Here is a 26,151-nt window from a genome sequence, read left to right as displayed (position 1 = left end):
ACTACCTGACCACAACACTTCAATGGACTAACCCGGATAAAACACTCATCAACGAAAAGGTACAGACAAAATTTAAAAGTGCCATCATATCAAGGCAAAGAAATAGTAAACCTTTGAAATTGTCAAGGAGTGAAAGTTTTAATTTGCTACTTTGTCACTACAAATGGATGGTGTCTGTACAGTATGTGCTTCTCAGATCAGCCCAGCCTTTTACTTATTAATCAACAGGATACATGTGATAGTCTCTCACATGCAAGGGCAATGATCAATAGATTTCCTCCTGTCATCAAGAGATAGTTCTAATCAGTAGCGCAATATATTCCTGATTTTATTTATTCATGATTTAGCGCACTCTGTTTGCAAACCCACAAGAGACAGATGTTCATTTACCATAAAGTGAATTCAGTTCAGGGGTTTTATAATTTCTTAGCTCTCACTATCTTTGGTTTTTAACAGTCAGTCGAATCCACCAAACATCTGGATTTTACTGATCAAGCCTCCAAAAAGTCAGATAGCAAGACATTAAGGCAGAAAAACTGGTTTACAATAGCATGAAACAGGATGCTACCACGTTTGTCAAGATACAGAACGGGGTGGGGGGTGAGGGTGTCAGAGCGGTGATGATTCTAATTGTAGACATCTGAAAATGTAAACCAGATACAATGGCGGGGGTAGATAACTATAATTAAATGATTGCTTGTCTCATTAACAAAACAGTACATTTAACATCACATATCTTGATTTGGCCTCTCAGTTTCGTGACCTCAAATAAATATGATGTCAAATGACACCCCAAATTCTGACGTCTGAAAGGGCCATTACAGCTCGTAAGAATGACATCCCACAATTTCAAAAGAACATGTAAGAATGTAATAGAGCTGTGGCTATCTGAAATTGAAATTCTAAAATGATTAGTGATTGTCATCATCAAATGATATCTGCCAGTTCATTCATTGAATTATAGGTATCTGGAGAACATATCCAGACTTGATAATTATATCTGTGGATTTTAAACATTTCATAAGGTGCCTAGGCTATGACGTATCATGTAAGTGATATTACCTTATTGAACACAGCTTTCACTGATCGAGCCAGATTTCAAGCCAAAAAGTAATCTGTAACCATGGCTTGTCTCTGATTCTGACTGTTTGGTCCTTTATAATCCTGCCTGTGCTGCAGCTGACTTTCTCTGAAAATGAATATCATTTACATACCCATTTTCAAAGGTTGTCTGATTGTGTGATTGGGCCCCAAATAATGTGGCTTTTTGTAATTCAACATTACTAAATTTGATGCATATAATACTTCCCCTATTTTAATCAATATCCAAGGTCCAGTGCTTACACAATGCTTTTGAAGCAGTTATAGGATTAATTTTTGTAGAAATGGGAAACACATCATGATTACTTTGATACATCGCTGGTAAGCCATTGTTAAAAATGCTTGCTCTGCATGTGGGTATCTTCCTTTTACTGATTTCATGCCTGGATACATTGACCGCAACCAAGTTATGCTTACAAACCAATTTGGCTTGTATTAGATTTGTAAATATTTTTTTGTGAAACAGTGTTTAATGTAAACTGTTACTTCTTGCAAAGAAGTAAATCTGCGGTTGTTACCATGGGCATATGGGAAACAATATGAAAATAGAGCAAGTGTGTGAATAGAGCAGGCACACATGAAGTGTGAAGCTTTAGTGTAACTCATCCTGGAGCTGCCGCTTCTACCTGCCAACCAAACAGAATGTGCAAAGTGATTTATTCCCTGTTTCTTATTTTTCTGTATTCCAATATTTTAGTAAGAGCCAGGAAGTAATTGTAAAGTGAAGACTAATTTAACCAGCAGAACAAAAAGATACTTCTTTTGTGCACAAAATATCAACTGTATATTTGATGTCTTTTGGTTGACCTTACTGGAAAGGTGCTGCTATGACATTAACAAGCATTTACCGCATAAGCCAATAACTGTTACAGGCAAAAATAAAAGAACATGCAAATGTAGCTAAGCCTACAGATGCTCATTTTCCCATTGTTCTGCTTTCACTGTGGGTGTTTCCAACGGTCTCGTGCTCTGTTTGTCTGTGGAAATCTTATTACCACAACCCGCACACAATTTACATTTGACAAGAAAGATCTTTTCATCTTTTCCCCCAACAGAACCAAAGTAATGAGACTGTTTCCAGCAGCAAAATAAGGGTGTTTACACTTGATATACCTCATCCATCAGCAGGGTAACTCTGTCCATCCAGACCCACTGTCTCACGTTATCAAATTATTTGAGACCAAGTATTCAATTATTAGACCTCCAAATTTCAAATAGCTCCACACAGCTCTTGTTTCACTGTTGAATCCCTGCATATGCTGATTGACATTTGGGGCAGCATGAAAATAGTCTTTGACAAGTTTCACTGTCAGTTTACCATCAGTGAGTGTCTATGTGGTTTGAAAAATTCAGCAACAATTCTGAATCACATTTTTATTTACTGTTTCACTGTTCCATTTTCACTTTTGTGTTTTTACCGCACCAGCAAGTCAGGTTTTTCCTCAATAACCTTCCCCCCTAACATTTTATTTGAATATTCATTTAAGTATCAAACAATGTTGTTTTTTTCCTTAGTTTTCTAGGTGTTGAAGTGGTGCAATTTAGATGCATCTCATTGGAAGTAAATTTTTAGTGTCCCTAATGCATCTGAAATCAACTCACGGTCACTATAATACTGTTAGCAACAGTTCAACAACTCTCTGTTTATCAGCTCTGCTTAAGCATCTATTTAATTAAAACCTCATTGTTAAACCCTCAACAGTGACTCAAGCTGGTGTCCATGGATCGAGAGCATTTCATAAGTAGCTTTCGTTTTTTCCTCACCAGCGATGTTTATTATTTCTGTTATGCACCTGCTTTTGGCACTTCCTTGATGCACATCATGCTTTAAATCCCTGGAATCTTTATACTGCCCTCACCGCTTTGGTTTAAATCTTAATATTTATAGAGCACCAGTATCAAAAGTAGACAAAAATTTAAAAATGACTTGACATCCAGGCTTGGGGAGGCTCATTATATTTGGCTCTTGGAAGCTTTAACTTTGTTAAAATCAGGGTTGCTTGATGCAACGCTTTTAGGGATGACAACAAAATCAAAACCTTCATATGGACAAGATAAGAAACTCTATTAATATTTTATCAATACCCAGCCTGTACTTTAAAGGTTAGATTTTCTCAATCTCTGTCAATGGCAGCTATATACAATATGTATAAAAGAAAGCTAATCAAAACAAATATCTGTCGGGCCCACTCTCTATCAGAACATTTTTCCTGGCAATGCCTGATAAACAGTAATCTTGGGCATATTCTCCAAACTACTCCTGTGTTCTTTTCTACATTAAATAATAGTGAGGCAATTTCAAAGAGCTGAGCACCTTCTCCTAAATCTTTAGAAGCAGTATAAGCCAAAAATAATCTCCTCACACATATGCACATTAATAACAGAACCAACTTAATAACTTGATAACAGTAAAAAACACAGAGTACTTGAGATCCATCTCCACATCTATAGTATATATAGATAATCACATATACATAATACATAAACACAAACGCACACTTCAGGACAAACCATGACAATGTGAAAAATTACAACATTTTGCAAATACTATTTTTATCAATAGTGATCTTTTAAACAGTTTGCAAGTTCCTATGCCAGGAATTGGCCTAAACACAGGTACATATTCGATCAAACATGTCCAGGGAGGATCAGCAAGGCACAGGTACATATGTTTTTTAAATCAATTTATTTAATTGCTCATTCAATTTCATTGAGTGAATAGGTGCATCACAAATGGACCTTCCTCAGGAAGGGAAGACAATTAGCATAAATTGATGCATTTTTGGTGCCCACAAGAATGGTTTGCAATATCTATGTTTGAGCAATGCTTGTAACCCAAAGTGGCCAAGAACTCTCAAGGTGATTTATGATAATTTCACAAACCCCACACAGTCAAATTATAGTTTTTACAAGGCTGTGTTCACGTCATAGTTTTTAAATCTTTAAAAAAATAATCATTAACTTCTTGGCTTCACTCCAAACAATATCCAGCCACTACATGTTCTTTCTTTCTTTCTTTCTTTCTTTCTTTCTTTCTTTCTTTCTTTCTTATGCTTAATTCTACAGCCCTGTACTCTCATACAGGCAAACATTTAAACAGTTTTCCATCTGAATGACAGATCCAATATTGGATGCTGAGTATTGGCAGGCTAGTTGAGGATTAGTCAGCTGAGCACTTCATCCTCCCCAACAAGCTGATGTAGAAATAAGGCCTTTAATCCGAGGTGGAGAGGCGACTGGCACAGATAGGAAAGCAACTGAGAAATTTGGTATTGTCACTTTGCTTTATAATCCACCTCAGCAATAAAGATTGATCCTGCTTGAATGCAATATAGCCCCCTTGTCAAAAATAAAGCTGAGGCATCTCATCTCAGTGACACAGTAATTTAACCAGAACAATACAAAGTGACATTGATGCTGAGCCAGGAAAAATATGAATGGTGGCAACCATGAAGTCACCATTGATCAAAGCATTTACGCGCCATAAATGGCAAGATGATTGTATTTGGTGTGAAAAATAACACAACATAATTTTTTTAAGTTCAGATTTTAGCCCGAGGAGCAGATTCTACCGTCAAGGTAGAAGGCAGAGTAACAAAATAAAAATCCATTCAGGGTTTTCAGGGTATATATATATGTAGTGTATTTAGTCTTGGCGCTAAATCCATATGATGACCTATACTGCCATCTAGTGGTTACTTTAACTGCATGCAGACTGGAACTGCTCTTCAAATGAAGTAAAAAAAAGTTCACTGTAAATAGAGCAGCAAGCGTTGACAGTTTTCAAGGTTTAATGGAGAGTTCATATTAGAACAGCATAACCTGAGAAAATATGGAAATAATAGGTACTAATGGAACATGGCTTGACATTTGAGATATGCTTTTCCTAAGGCAATGCTTCCCAACTATCCTGAAAAAACAGAAAAATGGTAAAACAATTAGTGTTTTTTCTTTCTTTTAATAAAGCTTGCCTGTAAAGATGTGTTCAATGTGTCTACAGGGACTACCCTCCCTCATTTGTTATTATTTTGAGGTATACAGTATCTGCTTTATTTGATTATTTCCATTATGTGCAATTTTTTTTCTATTCCACTGCAATTATTATACAGCTATATTTGATTGTTAGTTTTCTGATAATAATTTCACATACCTGTTCTTTTCCAGTGAAGACCGTGTGCCTCTCTCTTCGTGTCCTGGCTGTTTTTCTGGAAATTGTGGCGGTTGTTGCCTCTCACTGGGCAGTCAAAATGACCTCTACAGTTAACATTTAAAATGTTATTAATGAAACACACATTAAAACGACAGAGCAATGAACATTTTGATGATGATGCCTAAATTATCTTACACAATAAAGGTGTTGGAAGGTCATTTTTTCCCTAATGAATGTCAACTTGACTCCAAAGAGTTCAACACACGGTATTGATTTTTACATACTGATAACCAATTGTAATGAATATTCGGTCACTGGTTGGGGGGAGGATCAGTTGTTATTCTATTCAGCCCGGTAGTGAGTTTTATCGTAGGTGAAAACAAATTACCTTCTTTGAACTTGATATCCATTTGGTTCATTAGGGGTCTGTTCAGCAGCTGTCAGCACCTCCAAAGATTTATGTCACGATTGCTCCTTGTGTCATCATCACAGGTTCTTCAGAGGTAGCGCTAATGGTTAGTTCACTTTAATTCAGGTATTGATGTTGTTGGGAGTGACTGGCTTGTTAATCTCTGAGCCATTTACATTTTGTGGAAAACCATTGGCTAGATGGCCAATATCTGCCATAGATAAAACACATTTCAAATGCAGTGATTTAACTAATTTCAGGCTATAGAGGATCAAGTTCAGTTTCTCAATTTACCAATATTTTCCTGTACATCATTGTAATATTGATATCATTCAAAAGACAACAGAGAAACAGCTTATATGTCTGTATTTATTTTCATCAGAACACAGTTTTAATCATTGTAGCAGTAATTTTCATACTTTTTGAAAAGATCATGACTTGTGATACTGTTTTATAAATCATTTCATCAAATTTGTTTGTAAAAAAATCAAAGAAGTTACTTGAACTAAAGCATCTATAATATTACAATATACTGGTAGTATAATAGTAATTATAATAATCAGAATTGCAATGGTACTTCTATATGCCTTTGAAACATTTTCATCTCTAGAATCATACATCTTTCACTTTCACTTTCACATGCACGCACACACGCACACACACACGCACACACACACACGCACATACACACACACACCTACAGCCACAGCTTTTCACAACAAGGTTGCGAAGCTGAGGACAAGTATATTTGTTGAACCTCAACACATTCTCCTTTAACATCAATGATTTCAGATGCTCAAAACAATGATGGAATAAAGAAGTTGAAGAAAAAGTAATGTTGTGACATGAACTCAGAGTACACGGTGAACTTTGGATGCAAAGACATATATTGTTCAGCATACTGGAGAACATATTTACAACCAAGAAAAGGAATGGGCTTCTGCATAGATCCACAGGATAGAGAACAGAACTATTCTGAAAACAGAGAGAGGCAAAGGAGTGAAAGAGGGCAACATTTGTGTTCATAGCATTCAATGGTGATTACACAAGGGGCGAAGGGCAGAGGTATACATGCACTATTTGTGCAGGGATTAAAAGGTTATTAGTATTTGTCGGTTGGTGTGATATGGAATTTGACAGAGACCATACCCTACAACTGCTACAGACCATTGTCGGAGATCTAGATTGAATCTATTGGATCATACACAATTTCTTTTCCATTTAATGCTGTAAATTAGAAAAGGACAAATTAAAACACACAAATAAACAAATGTTTCACAGCAGAGGAGCTGTTGCACGCACGTCTGCATGATCAACGAAAAGAGATTTACATCCACGGAATCTAATTCTATTGTTGTTTGGAACCTCGCAAACACAGCTATCCATGCTTTGTGCAATGGAATCTTAAGGAGGTGAAAAAACACAGAGACTCAACACTCACTCTCACGTAGCCACTAAGAACATATTTGACATGACCTGTGCGTGACTTGGCAATGCAGGTTTTTTGGAAGTCCAGCAGCTAGAATGAGATGGTATCTATTATCACACCAGGGCCACCTATCACAGGCAGAGGGAAATCGCATGAATATCTTCAAGTTATCTTGTGTCAGTGGTGGTGATATTACTTGTTCGCTGACTGTGATGTGCCAATGATATATTACCAGTGTGGAATATCCCTTAACCCCTGACTAACCATGATTTCATTCTGCTAAACTATTTTCATCAGAACAAAATTGTGCTCATTTTTGTTACTTCTTGAAGGTTTGCTTTGGCACCACTTTTATTGACTGACAATTCACTCTGGACCGATCGGTTGCATCTCTAAAACACAATACCATCATCTGCTTTGAGATAGGGGGCACTGGCAAAATGATTACGCTCTGGAAAATAATAGTTTCCTTTTGCCGCCCATGCAGATTTAGGGCAGCGGAGGAAGTTGGTCACACTTGCCCAAAGATTTGTGGCAAAGCTGTTAAGCTCTCAAGGGAATACACTGCAAAGACAGACAGACAGACAGACAGACAGACAGCGCAACCAAAATGCTTGTGTTTATAAGCATATACATACCCACACACACACACACACACACGCACACAAAGACACACACATACATGTATATGCACGCAGTTTGCGTAAAACCCACACAGCAGCATAGCAGCATACTTTTGGCCACATACCCCTCAATAATCCCCCAGTTACATTTTATCTTTGTTTGTATCTGATGGTGCTCTGTGGAAATTCTTCAGCAGCAGCAGTATAACAAAAAACAATAAAAAAAACAAGAAAAATACAGTATTGCCATCTGCTGGCTGCCAAAAGATTAGCAGCTATTTCTATGATCAAATGTCATTTTAAGTGGGAATGGCTGCACTGTGCTGAATGAGTAATCAGCAATGTAGTTTATGCATGGCGTGCTAAACTTGGTTGCATGGGGTAAGTACTAAATGTATCAAAATAAGCCAATATAAATTTTGCAGACACAGTGTGAATGATTTAAGATCCTCATATAAGCTGTGTAATAGAACAGTTGACATCAGAAACTGGATTGGACATCTCATTTAACATACTTGAAAGTGGAAAAAAATGAATTCAAGGACACCTATTTCTTTTTGAATACCTGATCTGCCAGTGTAGTTCATCAAGGAGATAAAATAAGTCTTAATACCAAGAATAAGTCAGCCCTTAAAGTCACATCATTCTGATCTGTTCACATGGTCAACATTTAAAACATATATGCAGTGTGTCTGGGGACTTGAATGATTTTGCTCACACAGACAGGGACGTGTTCCTCTCTCTGAATTTATATCTGTTACTGCTCTCTAGGTAACAGCCAGTCTGCGGGTGTGTGAGGGAAAACAGGATATAACCCATGTTGTTAATGTTGGTATACATACAAAATTTGGATATGCATGTGTTTAATTGTATCAGAATGGAATGTGATAATTATGTTTGTACTATATATCTTAATAAGCCCTTTACTTAATGAGACATTGGTGTGACATTTTGAAGTGAAAAAAATATCAGATGGGGGGCATGGCAAGAACAGATGTGATGTTTACAGGGAGTGGGGATGAGGAGACATACAGTTCATGGACATATATTTAACACTTTGATTCAACAGAAGCAATTTTAAATTAATCATCCCTGTACTGATGTCATTTTACACATTGTGTGGCCAGGGAGTGGGGTTATAACATAATATATTTTGCTTCACACTATAACAGGCAGCATGTTACCTTTCCTAAGGGTCTGTTGATATTCTATATTCAGCTTAAACACACGGGGATACATTTTATTCAATATAAAACTTTATTGAAGGTAACATCCAGTCATCTTGTTTTCCTGTGAATAAAAATGCCTGAGGTTAATGTTACACCACTGACATAGACATCAGCTTGTGTTCAGGTGTAAACCAAAAGTAAAGTTTCATTAAAATATTGAGATTAAAACTGCTTTCACCCTAGAGCAGATCAGAGTAGAGGGAAAATGATGTCAATTCTTCAGGCAGAGAAGACTGAAGACCCATTGGTATACATTATATATCAGGCTTTATCTTGACTGGGTGGTACCTTTAAATTATATAAAAAGATATAAAGGTATGCTTTTACATTTGGACTACAATTATAAATAAATATATATCAATTCAGTGTTAAAATCCCAACGTTGGATACAATTGTCTGAGCCACGTTTCTGCAAAGCACCAGAATCTGAATAGGGTTTTGGTTTAATGCATCCAATAACTTCTTTGGCTAAGGCAGGTTTAAGAAATGGACCATTTTTATTCTGTGAGACAAAGATTAAAGTATAAATGATCCTTTTAATTAAACAAAGTTGATCAATGTCAATAATGAACCAAGCTCAATCTTCTCTTTGGGTTTCTTATGAACCAGGCACAATCATCTTTTGGGTCTCTTCAGGGTATCGCCAGCGCAATAAAGCAGTTAGAAACATATTTGGTGGTAATCCAAATGAGTAAGTTGAGCATATTGAAATCAGCATAATTCATCACAAAATTTGTAGACTGTTACATATAATCACCATCATCACTATAATAATAATAATGATAATAATAATAATAATAATAATAATAATAATAATACTTATTATTATTATTATTATTATTATTATAATACAGTTGATAATAAAGATGGGCAGCAAAAAACAAAACTCATGATTTGATAAATTGCATTGCTTGTCTGGTGATTTTTTTTAAACCATGCTACTTAGGCAGATGTGTTATCATTGATGAAATAGTAAAAAATCAATTTGACAGAATATTATCTCACAAAAGGAAGAGAGTGAAAACCATAAACCTGCCTGTTATTGGCATGAGACCTTAACCATATTCAAATCTCTGGTGAACATAACAATCTAATGTGGCAGAACTCAGAAAAATCTCTGGGGCTTCCCTTCTGTTAGGTAGACGTCTAGATTAAATTTTAGCAACACAATTTCATTCATTTTTGTATTACAGGCACACACCCATGCACACACACACACACACGCTTGCAAACACACATAAATCTAGATACGTAAACCATCACACATTCACACAAACTTGCAGCTAATAATTTTTAAACATTATCTTTCCTACACAACACATATTCTTCCTGTATGAGAGACCCAAAAAACAAACACAAACAATGGACATTAGAAAGAGAATATGATTATGTTATTCCATAGTCAGCCAGTGCAACAGAAACCAATAATTGGAACACAGTGTAAAAAAGCGTAGTGAGAGAAACTCAGCCGTGAGGAAGCTGACCCCCCCCACTCAACAAAGGCTGTGGCATTGTCCCCTTCTACCTAAGGGATTCACCCAATCCCTTAGTAAGTGTGTCTTTTAACCTATATATTTGTCTTGATTGATTTGCGTGTCTTTTCTCTCAAAGCATCCAACATTTTCCACTTGCCAAAAAGTGTTGCATGATGTCTGCAGGCACACAGCTCCAGCCATTCTTGCAAGTGTGGCTGTATTTTTCCACTCTGGTTGCCATGGTGAGGGAATCCCCTACCTCAGCAACCTCACCTCCTCCAATCAGCATTATCACTCCTCGTTTGCAGGGCTCTCCTCCAGAGGTGTGATAGTGGGGAGGCCCAGTCCTGTTGCATTGTGGGATGCAGTGAGGCTGGCAACTGTGTGTAGGAGGACAAGGACAAGCAGGCAGAGTTTGAGCCGGCTGTTACACAGTCTGCAGGCTGCTGAGGAACTGAGGGAGGTACGATGCTGGCACGGCGGGTGAGTTCTTTTCAGGGTCGCTAAGGACCGGTTGTCCACTTTCAAGTCCCACCGCACATCACAGCACTCTGCATCTGGATTCACACCTGACGGATAATCCTCCAGCAACCCTGGGGTTTTTAATGTTTGGGGAGTAGGGGGTTGGAGACACAAGTACAGTAGTTAGTGCTTAAGATGATTTCACTGCTTTCATACTCCTCAAGCATTAGGTAAGGTCTAATATAAACCCTATGGTTACTCATTCTCCTAACTTGAATATTCCTGCTGGTTTAACTATTTTACAAATACTTTTCTGAGGAGCAAAAAAATAAAGAAATCTAATGTTTTGGATGCATTCATTAAAGATCATCATGTTTGTAATTACCATAGGTGTGTGTGTGTGTGTCTGTGTGTGTGTGTGTGTGTGTGTGTGTGTGTGTGTGTGTGTGTGTGTGTGTGTGTGTGTTAGGGCTCACGTTATATCTTAGACAATCTGTTAGGGATATCTGCTGGAATTAACTTTACTGGGTCTTGTTCTTTTACACACAGAAGACTCCCAGAACAGGAACCAGTACCAATTAACCCAGCAGACATCCAAGACAGCGTTTCGAAGATGAAGAGCTGGACAGCACTTGGGCATGACAGGATCCACACTTACTGGCTCAAGAGGCTAACCACGCTCCATGTATGTGGCAGAACATATGAAGTAACTGCTAAGATCAAGAATCTAGCCAGGGTGGCTAACCCATGGCTGTACAGTCCAAATCATCCAGGACTCACAGACAGGCCTGGTACCAGCCAACTATGAGCCTACAATCAACCCAAGCACAATATTGAAGCTTCTGTCAGGAGTTTTATCAGATAGGATGAGTAGGCACATGGATCAATACAAGAGCAGGGCACAGAAAATTGGCAATAATACCAGAGGAGCCAACTACTTGTCGCCGAGGCAATCTCCCAGGATTGCAGAACCAGAAGTACCAACATGTGCACTGCCCCAGATTGATTATAAGAGAGCTTATGACTCACACATGGGTACTGGAGTGCTTCGAGCTTTATGAGATCGGCAGGACACTTGGAGCTCAAACAAGAACTCCATGTAAAACGACTCCGTCAGCCAAATAAGAGCTAGCTGCAGATGTGGTAAATACCAAGGTGATGCCCTGTACTCCCTCCTGTATAAGCCTCAACCCTCTAAGCGGGATCAGCACCAAGAGGGGCTTTGGACACCATCTCTGACGTGGGACAACAATCATTCACCTCCTCTACAAATATGAATGACATCAATTTGTATGCGGAGAATGAGTGTGACATTGACTACCTCATTCACCTAAGCAGGATAAACAGCCATGATATCGGGATGTCATTTGAAGGCAACATAGCAGATGTACAGGATACCTACAAATACTTGGCCACCGGCAAATAACCATCAAGTGGCATTACAAAGATCAGCTACAGCCAAATACCTTCAAAGGGCAAGACAAGCCTGGAAGAGTCAGCTGAATGGCAAGAACAAGATCTAGGCAATAAATCATGCTCTGCCTATACTCAGATAGCCCATTGTTGTAATATCCTGGCCACTGGAAGAAATGTAAGCCAAATGTATCAAGACAACAAAGCTCCTTACAAAGCACGGAGGGTTTTGCTCCAAGTTCTTTGACCTGAGGCTAAACACGGAAAATAGCACACAAGAGGGCATTTAAGCGACTATACAGGAGGAAACAGAAAAGTCTCTGGGAGATAGCCCTCAATGATGATCTGCTAATTGATTGCCTCAAGCAGCATAGGCCCAGTAAGGAGGAACCAGAAAGGCTGTCATGGCCCCTGCATAGCATACACCACATGTAGCTTGAAGGAGTGGCTGACATCACAAAAAACTTACCTATACCGGATATGTGCTGGAGGTACCTAAATCTAGGTGAAAGTCACTTCTGGAATGTAATTCAGAATTACAAAGGACAAGATCCTGTGGGACTTCCACTTCCAGGTTGAAAAATTGGTAAGGGTGAACCAGCCCGACATGGTGGTGGACAAGCAGCAGATGATAGCCTTATTGGTGGATTTAGCAATCCCAAGTGACAGGAACATTGTGAGGAAAGAGCAGGAAAAGCTGGAGAGCTAACAGGGCCTCAAGGAGGAGATGGAAAAAATATGGGTTCTGGTAGTGATTTGGTTACCAGGAGCAATAACCCCAAAGCTTAGAGAATAGCACCCGCAGATTCTGGGGGGAAACATCTGAGATGAGATTTCTGTCCAGAAGAGCACAATACTGGGAATCACTCGGATCCTACACACACCTCTCAAACTCTCAAGCCTTGTGCTTGAATGAGACACAATACTGCATAGAAGGGGCTATTATACATATATATATATATATATATATATATATATATTCTTCTTCACCTTTCGTCTGTTCCCTTCAGAGGTCGCCACAGTGAATCAACCGGTTCCATCTAACCCTATTCTCTGCATCCTCTGCTTACACTAACTAACTTCATACCCTCTCTCACTACATCCATAATTTTTCTCTTTGGTCTTTGGAATGGCAGTTCCAGTTCCAGCATCCCTCTACCAGGCATATATCGCATATATATATATATAGCATATACATATAGCAAAATCTTTGTAATATAAAAGGAAATACATTGAGCCAGTGATGAAAGTCACAAGTCACAACATTCTCGGCAGATATAACATTCTAAGCAGATATCAGGGAGTTTGAGAAGGAGATTTTGAGGAGATCTGTGCCCACTCAGTGCATGGGACTGACAAAAGCTGAAATGTGAGAACCCGCACACAACAGTAAGTTCAAACACATTTTATGCTGGGAGACTTGTTGACAGACTACAAACCTATGCATACTGAGCATAGCAGATGTCAACTGGGTTACTGTTATTATATACAGTACCTACATTTGCTTAAAACATACTTCAAACATATCAAATATACAAGTTTAAACTGATTTTGTAACTTGATCATATTCCCCCTAATTACAAGTGAGTCTTTACTTCTGTGTGCATCACTATTGAGTTCTCATTTTATCCAATGCAAATACAAAAAATTGCCAGTTCACCAATCCTTCCACCAATGCCTTTGGCTATTAAACATAAGGCTGTTTTAATGATTTTGAGCCATAAATGATCAATATTGTAACACTATGAATTTTAACGCATGAATATAAATACTTGAGGAAGTCTCTTGTGGTGTGCAACTACAAGCACAAATACTTATTGACATAGGGAGCGGGTATTAACAAAAAACTGTGAAAAAAGAACCCCCACACAAAAATGTGATTTGTATCCCTTTCTTTATAGCTTCTTTCAGTGGACACTTGCAAGTAGGAGCTCAACATGAAGCAGTAACATAAAGGTGTCAAGAATCAGATAGAGCTTCATAAAATATAAAAATCATGAAAAACAAACAGATGCCTAATTATCAAGTGTTAAATGTGGCATGATGATTATAATTAATGTTATCTTCCTAAAATTAATCTAATTTTGATGGTCTTAACTGTGACATGAGACTTACAAGCTTGTCTTAACATATCCCTCACATGAAAAATTATTGGGAGCAATTATTTAGAAAATTAACCGTAATCTGAATACGATATGCATATAAATATATACAATATGTATAAATATATACATGCATGGTCATTCTCTTTGCTCTAATGATACAACTGATTATTGATTTTATGATTTAACAGGTGCATGTCTGCTTTGTCATCTAACCTACACATGTCAGGGACCTTTTTACATTTTAATCAGATAAGGTGACATAGAGCATATGTTTAACTAAAAACAGACCTTTCATTCTATCATGTTTTTACAATTATGGTGAAGCCTAAAGAAGCTGCAGAAAACTGAAAGGGAATGAAAAATGAAAGGCAGCATTTCCATTCACCAGCCAGATTCTGCAGATTTTTCTGTCATAAAGAATTAAAGAAATAAATAGAAAAATAAAAGAATAAAACAATCAATATTTATATAAACATATACTCATCCTGATAGCCATGTCATTAAACTAAAATAAAAGTCACCTGAGAATGTTCAAATCCATTGATTTATGAAATCCATGCTAGAATGCACTCTGTGACCCAGATACCTTTTAGTGGGGTGAGGATGGGAGAACGGTACACCTTCAGACATATTAGGAAATCCCCGCGTCCCTTATTTGTGTGCACTACATGTCCACCAGAGGGGAGCATCAACATGCCATTTACTCCAATTGCATTCTTATCAATTATTTACAGTGTCAGAATGACACTGTAGGGACTCTTTTCAAGTATCGATGTGAATATAAAAATAAATGCACAGAACTGAGTTCGATATAGGTAGTAAAGACTTTACTGGCACTTACAATCATGGTGCAGTATGCTGCTTAATATAAACATCAAACTCCATCGTGCAGCTGCCTCTTGGTGTTAAAGCTAATCAGAGAAGATTGTTGTGGTTTTTCCATTGAGATGAGACATTTGTTGTGTTCCAAAGAATTAATAGTATTGTTGAAATATATTGAAATGCTCACTCACTGTGCTCACTCACTGTGCTATGCTGTGCTGTGCTATGAGGCAGGTTTGATCTCCAGTACACAGGTCAGGAGGAGAGGGGAGATTTGAGAAGCTTTCACTGGTAGGATTTAGGGAAATTTAGTTGTTTTAGCCTCGAAAATTTAACTGATGAGAGAAGAAAGAGTAGATTCAAAAAACAAACTGAGGACTATCTTTGTACCTGTACATATAAAACTGGGGCTGCCTCCATGAATGAGATCATCATTGTCGGGCAATACGAAGGGGCATCGCTGTTGCACCTCCAGGCAGTATTGACCACAGGGGATTCGCTTGCTGCAGTGCATCTGGGTGGTCTGGAAGTACTGAGAACACAGCCAGGGCTTATAAACCATCTAGGTGGGAGACATAGAGATGAGGGCAAGGGAGAGACAGGTGGAGAAGATATTGATGAGTTAGGGGAGATTTTGTTTGATGATACACTCCTTCTAAAACATGTGCGTGCACATAAACACACATATGTGCTGTGCATCATCCAATGACCTCTGCTGCTATTGAGTTCCAGTTCTGAGTAGATTTTCTGCTGATCCTGATGGCTGCTGTTAAATGAACGTTATTATTGCTGGGAAATCATCAATTTGTGTGACAGTGTCACTCAACCTTAGGAAGAAAATTACACTGCATACTGCACTGTAAGAAAAAGTCACTGCTATTTCAACATGAGTAAGATAATTGTCAATGTGCAACCAGTATGACAAGTCTTCAAAAGCACAATTTGAATAAATCAGACCTCTATCATCACTTGAAAAGGACCCCTAGAATCTCAACAAAGGAGGATATGCATAGAGTTGGCAACTGTTTTATAATTTGTGAGTGTCGAACAAATGGGAAAAGAGAAATGCTTCATCAGTCGAACAGGAAAAGCTGTGGGCATCAAACAAACTACAAATGACTACTAGTGACTACTAGTGGCGAGGGGGAAAACATGATGAATTTCTATATTCCCAATATTCTTGTCACTGTAAATTAAATTCAGTACAGTCATTGTTGTCTGTGAACTTTGCCAAGCGCTAAATCTTCTGAGTGGCATCAACATTAGACCAATCAAAGTGAAGAAGGCAGTCTATCCTTGAAAATTAGAAACAATAAAAACTAGGCAGGTAAACTGTACCAATATAGGGCTGAAATATCTATATGGCGATGCAGTCCAAAAAAAAAGCTTAAGCTTTTCGTTCGTCAGTTAATGTTGACACTGACAGAGCAGTTATCACGTGGGAGGTGAAATTGCACTGGAGTGCATTCTATTGAAATATAGACATACATCTCAATATAGCAGACTCAGGTTCACCACCACAGGAAAATGGGACTTAAGTTTTAAACAAATTGTTAATATTAAGACTTCTCTCATAACGGAGCTGTTATATCCCAACAAAATGGATTGAACATGTGAAGTACACAAATTTACATAAAGACTGTCAAGTGGATGTGCTCATCATTTTATCATTATGTATGTGAATATATTGTAGAGCAATGTGTGCTCACACACACGTCTTCTTTTGCAGTCACTCAGGCTGAGAAGGATTGTACTCTCACAGAAGAGCCGCCTCATTTGCGGGTCCTAATGTGGCTGTGGAGGCCGATTGTTGACCCACATATCTTGCTGCAGTCTGGGCATGGAAAGGTTGAAGCAGTGGATGGTGATGGCCCTTTACGGTATTTCCTTACAGGTTTACGGGTTTCCTTCTGTGGCACAGTGGATTGCAGACTCAGGCTGTACTGCTCCTTCCTCGTCTGTGTTCCTTGAGCAGTATCTGCTTAGCTTGAGGTCCTCCCAGTTGGAGAAAGTCATCTTGAACCTTTTTAGTCTGGTTTAATGGTTTCTTTTGTTTGGTCAAATAGGGGCTTGTTGTCCTTCATTTAACTGGGAGTACAGGATTTGCTTTGGGAGACGGTTGTTGGATGACGTGGATGTGGATGTAGTGGTTGTTGCATTATGCTGGTAGATATGCTTGGCATATTTGTTTCTTGAAGAATGCTGGGGTTCAGCCTCAGAATCTTCTGCAGAGCCATGTGATAGAATTCCAAGGCTTTTAAGTGTCTGCTGTAGGCAGTACATGATTCCACTTCATACAGGAGGGTTGGTAGAATCACAGCGTTGTAGACCAACAGCTTTGTCCTGAGTCCTCAGTTCTCCATGTACCCCATGTCTTTTCTGATGGGCCTCTGGGGATATAACTGGCAATATCTGGTTTGACAAAGCTGTCACGGTTGTGTTCCTTCCAATGCACACTGATGGAGTCATTATCTAAAAAAGAATGTCAATTTTTTTGAGTGCAGAGGATTTAAGACATGGTAGTTAGGGCCATTGCCTTCTATAGTCTTTTCCATCCACCAGTTGTTCTTAAACTCTCTCATCCATCTCTGAATGTCAGCCTTGGTTAGGGAGTGTGCTGCCCTTTTGGCCTCATATGAGGTTATTTTGCCAAACTTGGAAACCTTTCAGTTTTTTGAAGATAAGCTGTTCTATCTCACTTACATAAAACCACTTCTGATGTTTTGTGGACCGATACCCAAGGATGGTTTTGCATGAGTCGAAAATGATTGGATTTCAGGGGGACCCAGTGGTCTTCAGTGTCAGGATATACCTGTTGTGCTCCTTCACCAAGAAAGCCCTCAAGTAGCTGCTGGGTAACAGTTTCATTCAGGGTGTCTGTGGTGCTTGGCCAGGAAAGCCTCTGAGTCGTGGATGAGTTCAACGAGCACCAACAAACAACTGCCACGGTGAACTTCCAGGAGCGAACTCAAACCCGGCTTAAACCCTGCCCACCAGCCCCTAGTCCTGTGGGGTGAGAGGCCGTGCCACTTTGTGTCCGCCACATGTCAAGATTTAGCCTTTGAACGGTCTGCTTGTGGAACAGATGAGGCGGTGGTCTGTCCAGCAGTTGTCAAAGTCTATCATAGGTCTGATGATGTTAATGCCCCGGCAGTCCCTTGCTCTTATGATGACATAGTCAAGGAGATGCCATTGACTGGAGCAAGAATGGCTCCAAGATTTTCGGCGTACACAAGACGGAGGGTCATGAGGTACTCGCTGATGTCCACAGGAAGTTCGGAGAGGTCGTTGACAAACTGGTTGTTGGCTCATTTATTGGTTTTCCTTTCCAAAAGAAGGTGTAGCCATCTTTCTCCTCCTTCAGCTGCCCTTCTTCTGCCCGGTAGGTGTCAGGGTGGGTTTTCGAGGAGCTATGCCGACCTGATATCTCTGCAGTTCTCTGGCAACAATAGCGGTTCATCTCTCCAGTATGTCACTGGTGGCACTATCCATCAAAGCATACATGTTCAAGGCTTCAAAGTTGATGCTTTTAGAAAGCACTTCAGAAATTTTTGAAATAATTCCTAATGTTGTCCTTACCCACTTTTAAACATTGTGAGTGGGGACAAATCATTAACTTTGCACCTTTTTATCTGTTTCCACAAGACAGCGTGGTCACCCTATTGTGTTGTATTATCACTTGCAGCAATTAACTGGTATTTCCTGTGAGTCACTCCAGGGACTGTGAGCTAAAAAGATCCTGCTGTGAGGTAATCATCGCGCTATAAACACTGTAGCAAAGCACCATAGCACTGTCTTTATGTGCAGCTGCTGTATATTTGTTAGAGAGAAAAACATAGGTGAGAAGCTTTCTCTTTATACTGAACACATGACTTTGAAAATCAAAACGTTAAACAAACCGCAGGAAAATAAATAAACCATATGACGTAGTGGAGCTGCCAAGTTCCAAAAAATGAAGTAGATTGTTCATGCACCTACTAGTTTGAAACACAAACCCTATTGATACATTCGACACATTTTATGTGTACATCATCTTTCCCTCTCATGGTCCAAAAACATGTAGGAGTTTAATTGGGATATTTTGGAAAAATTGGCCAGACATGGGACTGAGAGAGTGAATGGTTGTTTGTCCCTATATGTGGCCCTGGGATCGACTGGCAAACAGGGGGTACCCTGCCTCCCGCCGAGCTGGGATAGGCTGCAGCATCCCCTTGACCCTGACTGCAGGATAAGCGGTAGATAATGGATGGATGGACGGATGGTACACTGCCTAAATATATATACAATTGGAGATTTCACACACAGTAGCAATCTTAATATCCTTCCATCCTATACCACATATCCTGCTCTCAGGGTTGCGGGGATGCTGGAGCCTATCCCAACGGTACTTAGGCCAGAGGCAGGGTACACCCGGGACCGGTCATCAGTCGATCACAGGGCCACATTAAGAGACAAACAATCATTCACTTTCTCTTTCATAAATCTAAATAATGATAGGGTTTCAATCCTCAAATGAAATGAATTAATGAATTTTATATATAGCAGATATAAATGGGATATTTACAGCATCATTCATGTCCTTTGTCCATGAAGCCAACTGATGATAAATGCTGATGTGAAGAGATACGCAGTACAACTGCATGTTGTCTATGTGTCGACAAAAAAACATGCTGTGCCCTCTGATGATGTCATAACATGATGGCATTGATGGTGATATTCACGCTTTGACGCACGTGGTGTGGAAACACAGTGCGAACGAGAGAAATAATACATACCACAACTACAAACAACAGACACCTTGTGGAGTTGAGCCGATGGTAATGGTTTTCATTTATCATTTTCACATATCATTTTTGAATGACAATTTTATGTATTGTAATGTATAGTGATTTTCATTCTGTTTTTCTGCGTGAAATATATTTCAGACAGACTGTCCTCTACTGGTGATTAGCCCACTGATAGATCATAGCATCAGAGCATCAGAATTCCTAAATAGTATTATATCTCAACATGAATATCGTTGCCATATTATACAATTTGCTAATTGCCTGGCTGCAATATCTGACGTGCACGTTTTAGATTTAAAGGCATTGTGTGACCAATCATGTAATCACAAAGATGTTGAGATATATATGGTAAAATTACCATAAGCTGATAATTACATTTTCAATCAAAGATAAGGTGGGTTCTACACTGACACACACAATGTCTTCTCTAATCTGCTGTCACTGTGTTAATGACATAAAATTGGTAAAATGACCTTCTGTCACATTCTACACATTAAGGTAATAGATCCACATATTTGAACTGCAACATGTACCGGTATATGTGCAAGTTTATGTGCTTGTTTGTGTTTGTGTGTGTGTGTGTGTGTGTTTGTATGTGTGTGTGTGAATATGAGTTTACTTGTGAAGAAATGTGGGAGAGGACACCGTTTACAGAATTTTCCATATCATGAACCTGCTGCTGTATTCAGGCAGCTGCTTATCCTATTGCTGTCAGCAAGAGTTAATACAAAAAGTTAACATTCCTTTCCCTTTCCTGCAATTCAGCAATGCACCTTAGTTATAATGATTGGAAAATGCGTGTTTTATATTTATCACCATTTTCTCCTCTTTGGTGGGATGTCATGTCTTATAGTGAAATACAAAGTCTTTCTGTTTATGCTTGGGTAATAATCACTGACATTGTGACTGCTGAAGTTATCTTAAGCTACTGCAAACTCCTCATATTAAATTGAGATGAAAAGCCAAGGAACACTAGTCTTTGTCAAAATCTAACATCCTACTAATTTGGCGTGAAAACTACAGTGATAGTAGATGTTTTGACATGATATCACTTCCAATATTTGGTAGTGATAAAATTCAAGCGGTGATAATATCAGCACATATTAACATGCTGTCAAGCAAGAGCTTATCTTAGCCGCACTGAATGCCAATTTAGCATCAGAAACACAAGAGTGCTGTTGTATGTGAGATGCACATATAACTAAATCAGATGCTAAAATATGTGATCGATACGCCAGTTGACCTTGACTCTCTTTCTAATGTTTAATGAAGTGACAGTCAACAATTAGACTAGAAAGGAAAGGTAGCAAGCCTTTAGGGGCTACCTTGGGCACAACTTCTGTCTCAAATGTGACATATCTCTTTGGAGCTTCTCCAAACAGTCATGCCCCAGATAGCGAAACTTACTGCTGCTGGCACTGGATAGAAGGTCTCTTCTCCCACCACCATTGGTCTACTGTTACTGCATGGCTTCCCAACCATGCATTAACATATTACATGCATAATAATGCATGGCTTGTAATTTATCGTCTTGCAGTCATAGCTCACTGATGAACAGAGACACCAAATGAGAGAGATTAAAGGGGCAGTGTCAAGACAGAAATAGTGGTTTGATAGACTCTTTCTGTCCTCTAAATTACTCTTTTTTTTTAATGAAAACTGGTGTCTCATAATTTTATCACAGAGAGTAAAGCGGTGTTTTCCTGGCTGCAACATTTGGCCTTTGTCATCGTTTACATTTCCTCGTATCATACTAGTAAGAAACTACAAACCGGTATTATGATATTATCTGAAAAAAACAAAACAAACCAAAAACAAAATCCCAAATCCTTTGTATGAAAAATTCTGACCAGTATACTATTAACTAGTTAATGTTTGTCTCAGATATCCATGATCTGTAATGCAGACACTTTTTAAGAAAGTTTGTAAATTTAGAAATCTATTATTTTCCAAATTAAGAAGTACTCCTATTGGGCTCGAGGTACTTCATCAAACTGACCTCCAGCTCACAACCACCCACCACCACAAGGATATGGCCAGCCCAAAGTCTGAGTATTGTACAGTGAAACACCTTGAGGGGATAACATTACAAGAGTACTTCAAGTTCAAAAACAATGCACACACAGACAGCTGTTTTCTTTAATTATTTTTTTTTCTTGAATTGCCTAAGAAATTTAGAAGAGAACAAACAAAAAATAGAAGAAAACAAGCAAAGAAGCCATGATAACAGTCAATCAATAATATCTTATGACACACTCACTTTTTAGAATGTTTAGAATTATTCATTAAAAAGACAGAGCTGTATTCTCAAGTATTGGACTTTTTGCCATGTATGTAGAGGTCCATGAATGAAACTCACATCTTTCTGCAAAAATCAGAAAAAATGATTTTTATCTAAGAATGTATGAATAAATGATTAATAACTGTTATAAGGGGCAAAACAAAGAGGTCAGCAGCTCAGTCAATACATCTGTATCCCAGTGCTGCTCTGGGTTTTGCTTGCGAGTTGTTGATGTGTGGGTTTGAGACTCCGCTGTCTCCTGGATAGGATTATTTAATTATGATTAGGCTAATTAGGTTGTAATTGATGAAAGGCCTTCACCCTACTCTGTGCTATTGGTCTTAAGCGGCCCCTGATGGTCTTGCCTTGTCAGTACATTGTCTGAAATGTTTTATCAGGCCTGGAATTTGTGGCTAAACTGCTGACAAAAGCAGGGAGAGGTGAGGGCAGTGCACTAGATAGCCACAGCCCTCACCTCATTCATCTCTGACGCAAAGTTACTGTTAAACAGTGCTACAGAGTGTGAACACAGATACACATAAACACAGATAGTCTCATTAATCATCTTGTCAATTACAAGTAACATCGTCATTCATTGTTTCAGTGCATTTAGACTTTCCATTTTTCCTCCATTGTCTTTTCTGCTTGATTTACTTAAATGATACTCAGCTTAAATAATGGACCATGATAATGATTCGGCTCAGTTCTCAATTGTGCTTCACAGAATACACACGCACACACACACACAAACATACACACACACACACATATATATATATAAACATATATATACATGTTCAAATTTACTCCAGAAATATATATTTTTACTTTTTATCAGTATCTTCAATGAGCCACTGGTTTCTTTTCAATGAGAAACCAGTGGCTCATTTTGCAAAATGTGATTTTTATGATGTACTATCTTTATGCTACTGTCTAGCCTACAGCAATACAAATGATAACATAAGAAAAATGATACAAACAAATTATCCATCTGTATGTCATAAACTGAAAAAAGTGTAAACAAATAATTAGATAAGGTTGTTTAAGGGCTGTATAATTACGCTTGGAATTTCATAAAAGAAAGAAGAAATGCCTCTATTCAGCTGTACATAGAGCACAACATCAGCGAAATTTGACCACTACATTTAACTCATCATGGATGCACCATGAGCCGAATCAAACTACGATACAGTGCCAGGGGAGCAGTTCGGGTTTGGTGTCTTGCTCAACAACACTATGACGGACTAGGAGGAACTGGGAAACGAATCAGGAGAGTTCAATTGCAGGGACAACTGCTCTCAACCCCTGTGCCACACTGCTCCCTAACTATAAGGAAAAACCATCCATTAATTTGATATAGTGCGTCCATAGGAATTCACTGCAAACAATACAAACTACCAACTACAAACTTTGATGAGTTGCGTATGAGGAATGTGCAACTTGGTGGATGGTGTCATTCATCGATGTAGGTCAGGTGTAAGTATTAAATGAATTGGGTAAAAAACAGTTCTGCTGCTTCAACATTTATTTTACAATATTTCATTTCCTTATGTATTCAGCTTCTGTATTCCTTATGTGTGTCTGGTCCCCAGCAGTACCTTCACAACATAATGATATGATTGTATAATTGTGGTCATGTATTTACACAAACTGTAACTACCCTAAATACAAAGATACATTTCAAAATGACATTCATTATATATTTCAAACAAGAGTTGCTATTCAATAGGCACCAACTAAACACCCTTCAGCTTTCTTTCCACAGCTCAAGCAAAAGAATTGCACCTCTGTCACAAAATGAGCTTGAAAGATTAATCAAGACAGACAATGTAAAATATAATCACAAACACAATATTGATAAACAGATATGTATGCATGGCTTATCACACTGATAAGTTAATGAAGGTGAATGTCAAAAGAAAAAATAAACCGTATGCATGCATGGCCAATGCATGTATATTCAATTTAGTACCATTGTGGTGACTTCAGCAAACAAGAATCATTTGGCAGTGATACTTATATATTCAGGTCCTTGTATCGTGAATACGGTGTGTGTGTGTATCAAAAAGCCCAAAGCACTTGCACCTGGCAAGCATACTGACATCAACATCACAACAGCAACAATTAATCTGATTATATAAACAGTGTTACAATTAAACTACAAGACTGACATAAAATAAACCCACAGATTTCATGAAGATGCTTGGTGGAGCTAATGAAATGTAAAAAGTGACATAAAAAGGCAAATGAGACTGCTGGCATATTGAATCAATAACACAGTGCGTTAAATGAATGTGAAGGGAAACTGAGAACACTCATGAATTTCCCTGAGAGGCACCTATTCAGTTACATCCATGGTGCACATTCATGTTGTTCAATGACTGTGCAGACACATGAGAACCCGTTTCTCAGTAATGACCACCTGTTTTGTGGCAGATGTACAACCAAAATATTCACGCATTGTGAAAAACACACACACTTAGCGGTCAAAGGCAGTGAAACACAATTTTTTTTTTTTTATTGAAACCAGTCCATTTGGCAAACAAGAACAATTCCTCTTTTATTGCCAAACACCAAGGACTGAGGGTAAAATATAGATCCTAACAGAAGGAGGTACAGACGTGTATATAAATAGCCGAAAGCGAAGGACACAACCGAGTTTACTGTGAAGCCGAGATGCTTAACTAGGGTCTGATTCTTAGTGAAAGGGTAATAAAACGCAGTGATCATTCGCAGCACTCACTCACAAAAGACCGGAGATACACGGCTCCATGAAAAATGAATGACTGAATGAAAGGGTTGGTCGTGACAGTATTTTAATGAATAATGGCAGAATAAATTTCCTGCATGGAGGTTCTCACTGTCTTGTAGAATGTCAGGTGCTCTCTTTATTACCTTATGCGGTGCCATGACACTGGGCCTCATGTTGCTTAGTAAAGCTACACAAACTGTGTAAAACTGTGGAACTAATTATTATTACTTCTTTTTACTGTTTTTTCATTTACTTTTGAAACCAGGGGCAACCACAGAAGATAACATCATCATGCAATGAAAGTCTTTCATCTTTCACACTGGTGGATGATTTTTTTTTACTGTTTGAAAGTACGCAAAGTTAAAAAAAAAAAAGGATCATACAGTACATGTGAAACATGTGGAACTGTAATTTAAACATAAGGTAACACACTATCAGTATGAAATTTTTTTTTTTTTTGTAAAAATATTCTCCTGGTGGTTTGTATGTTGCATAGTGCATCTAAGTTCTAAATGAGGAACAATAATTTTATGTGTATTTTGTTGTGTCTTTTCAAAAAAAAACACACGTTATAATAAAACCAATATGTATACTTTGTGTAGAGTGGAGGAGAAGGTTTGAAAATTGATTACAAATGGGAAATGTATTTACTTCAATTGTTAATGTTTTCAGACAGTGCTCCTACACTCACCATAAGAGTATTTGGAAAGATCGGTTTCATAAGACTACTTGGTAAACCACGAATATCAACTCTCTGAGAATTTGATTATCAGTCCAAGGATTGATCAATAAAGAATCTTTCGGATTGATATATTCTTCCCATTAAAAAACATCACAATGTGACTGTTAGTGACTGTTGTTATTGGCTGTACGGGCACAAAGGAATGGAATGGTGCCCATTTGCTGATGTGTCCCATTTGCCCCTTTTTTCGACCAACTGTAGCCTTACCATTGGAATGAAAAGAGAATGCAGGATAAGACAATGAAGCCAAGAGCAGTGACAATGAAAATTAGAGACAAGATAAGAATGGAGATAGGTGAGAGCAAAAGAGGACGTTTTTGTTCAACAGGGGGCACAGCCATATAGACAAAGAACTTGTCCAAAAACTAATT

General features: G+C 38.4%; 1 protein-coding gene and 1 pseudogene across 1 annotated transcript in view; one reads left to right on the top strand and one right to left on the bottom strand.

Annotated features, from left to right (window-relative positions):
• Window positions 1–6,028: 6,028 nt before the first annotated feature.
• Window positions 6,029–26,151, bottom strand: part of nalf1b (NALCN channel auxiliary factor 1b) — a 92,524-nt gene continuing 72,401 nt past the window's right edge. Inside the window, exons 2-3 of the mRNA XM_086145206.1 lie at window positions 15,609–15,780; window positions 6,029–11,009 (exon numbers count right to left, since the gene is read on the bottom strand). Coding sequence (XP_086001332.1) covers window positions 10,708–11,009; window positions 15,609–15,780 — 474 coding nt within the window. The 3' untranslated portion in view covers window positions 6,029–10,707. The remainder of the gene's footprint in view (window positions 11,010–15,608; window positions 15,781–26,151) is intronic.
• Window positions 11,492–12,159, top strand: LOC147234634 (uncharacterized; annotated as a pseudogene).

Source organism: Fistularia commersonii, chromosome 4, assembly GCF_037954325.1.
Source record: "Fistularia commersonii isolate RoL2024-O1a breed Wild chromosome 4, RoL_Fcom_v1.0, whole genome shotgun sequence".
NCBI lineage: Eukaryota > Metazoa > Chordata > Actinopteri > Syngnathiformes > Fistulariidae > Fistularia > Fistularia commersonii.
The sequence above is the reverse complement of the archived record's forward strand: the minus strand, read 5'-3'. Positions and strand labels throughout refer to the sequence as shown.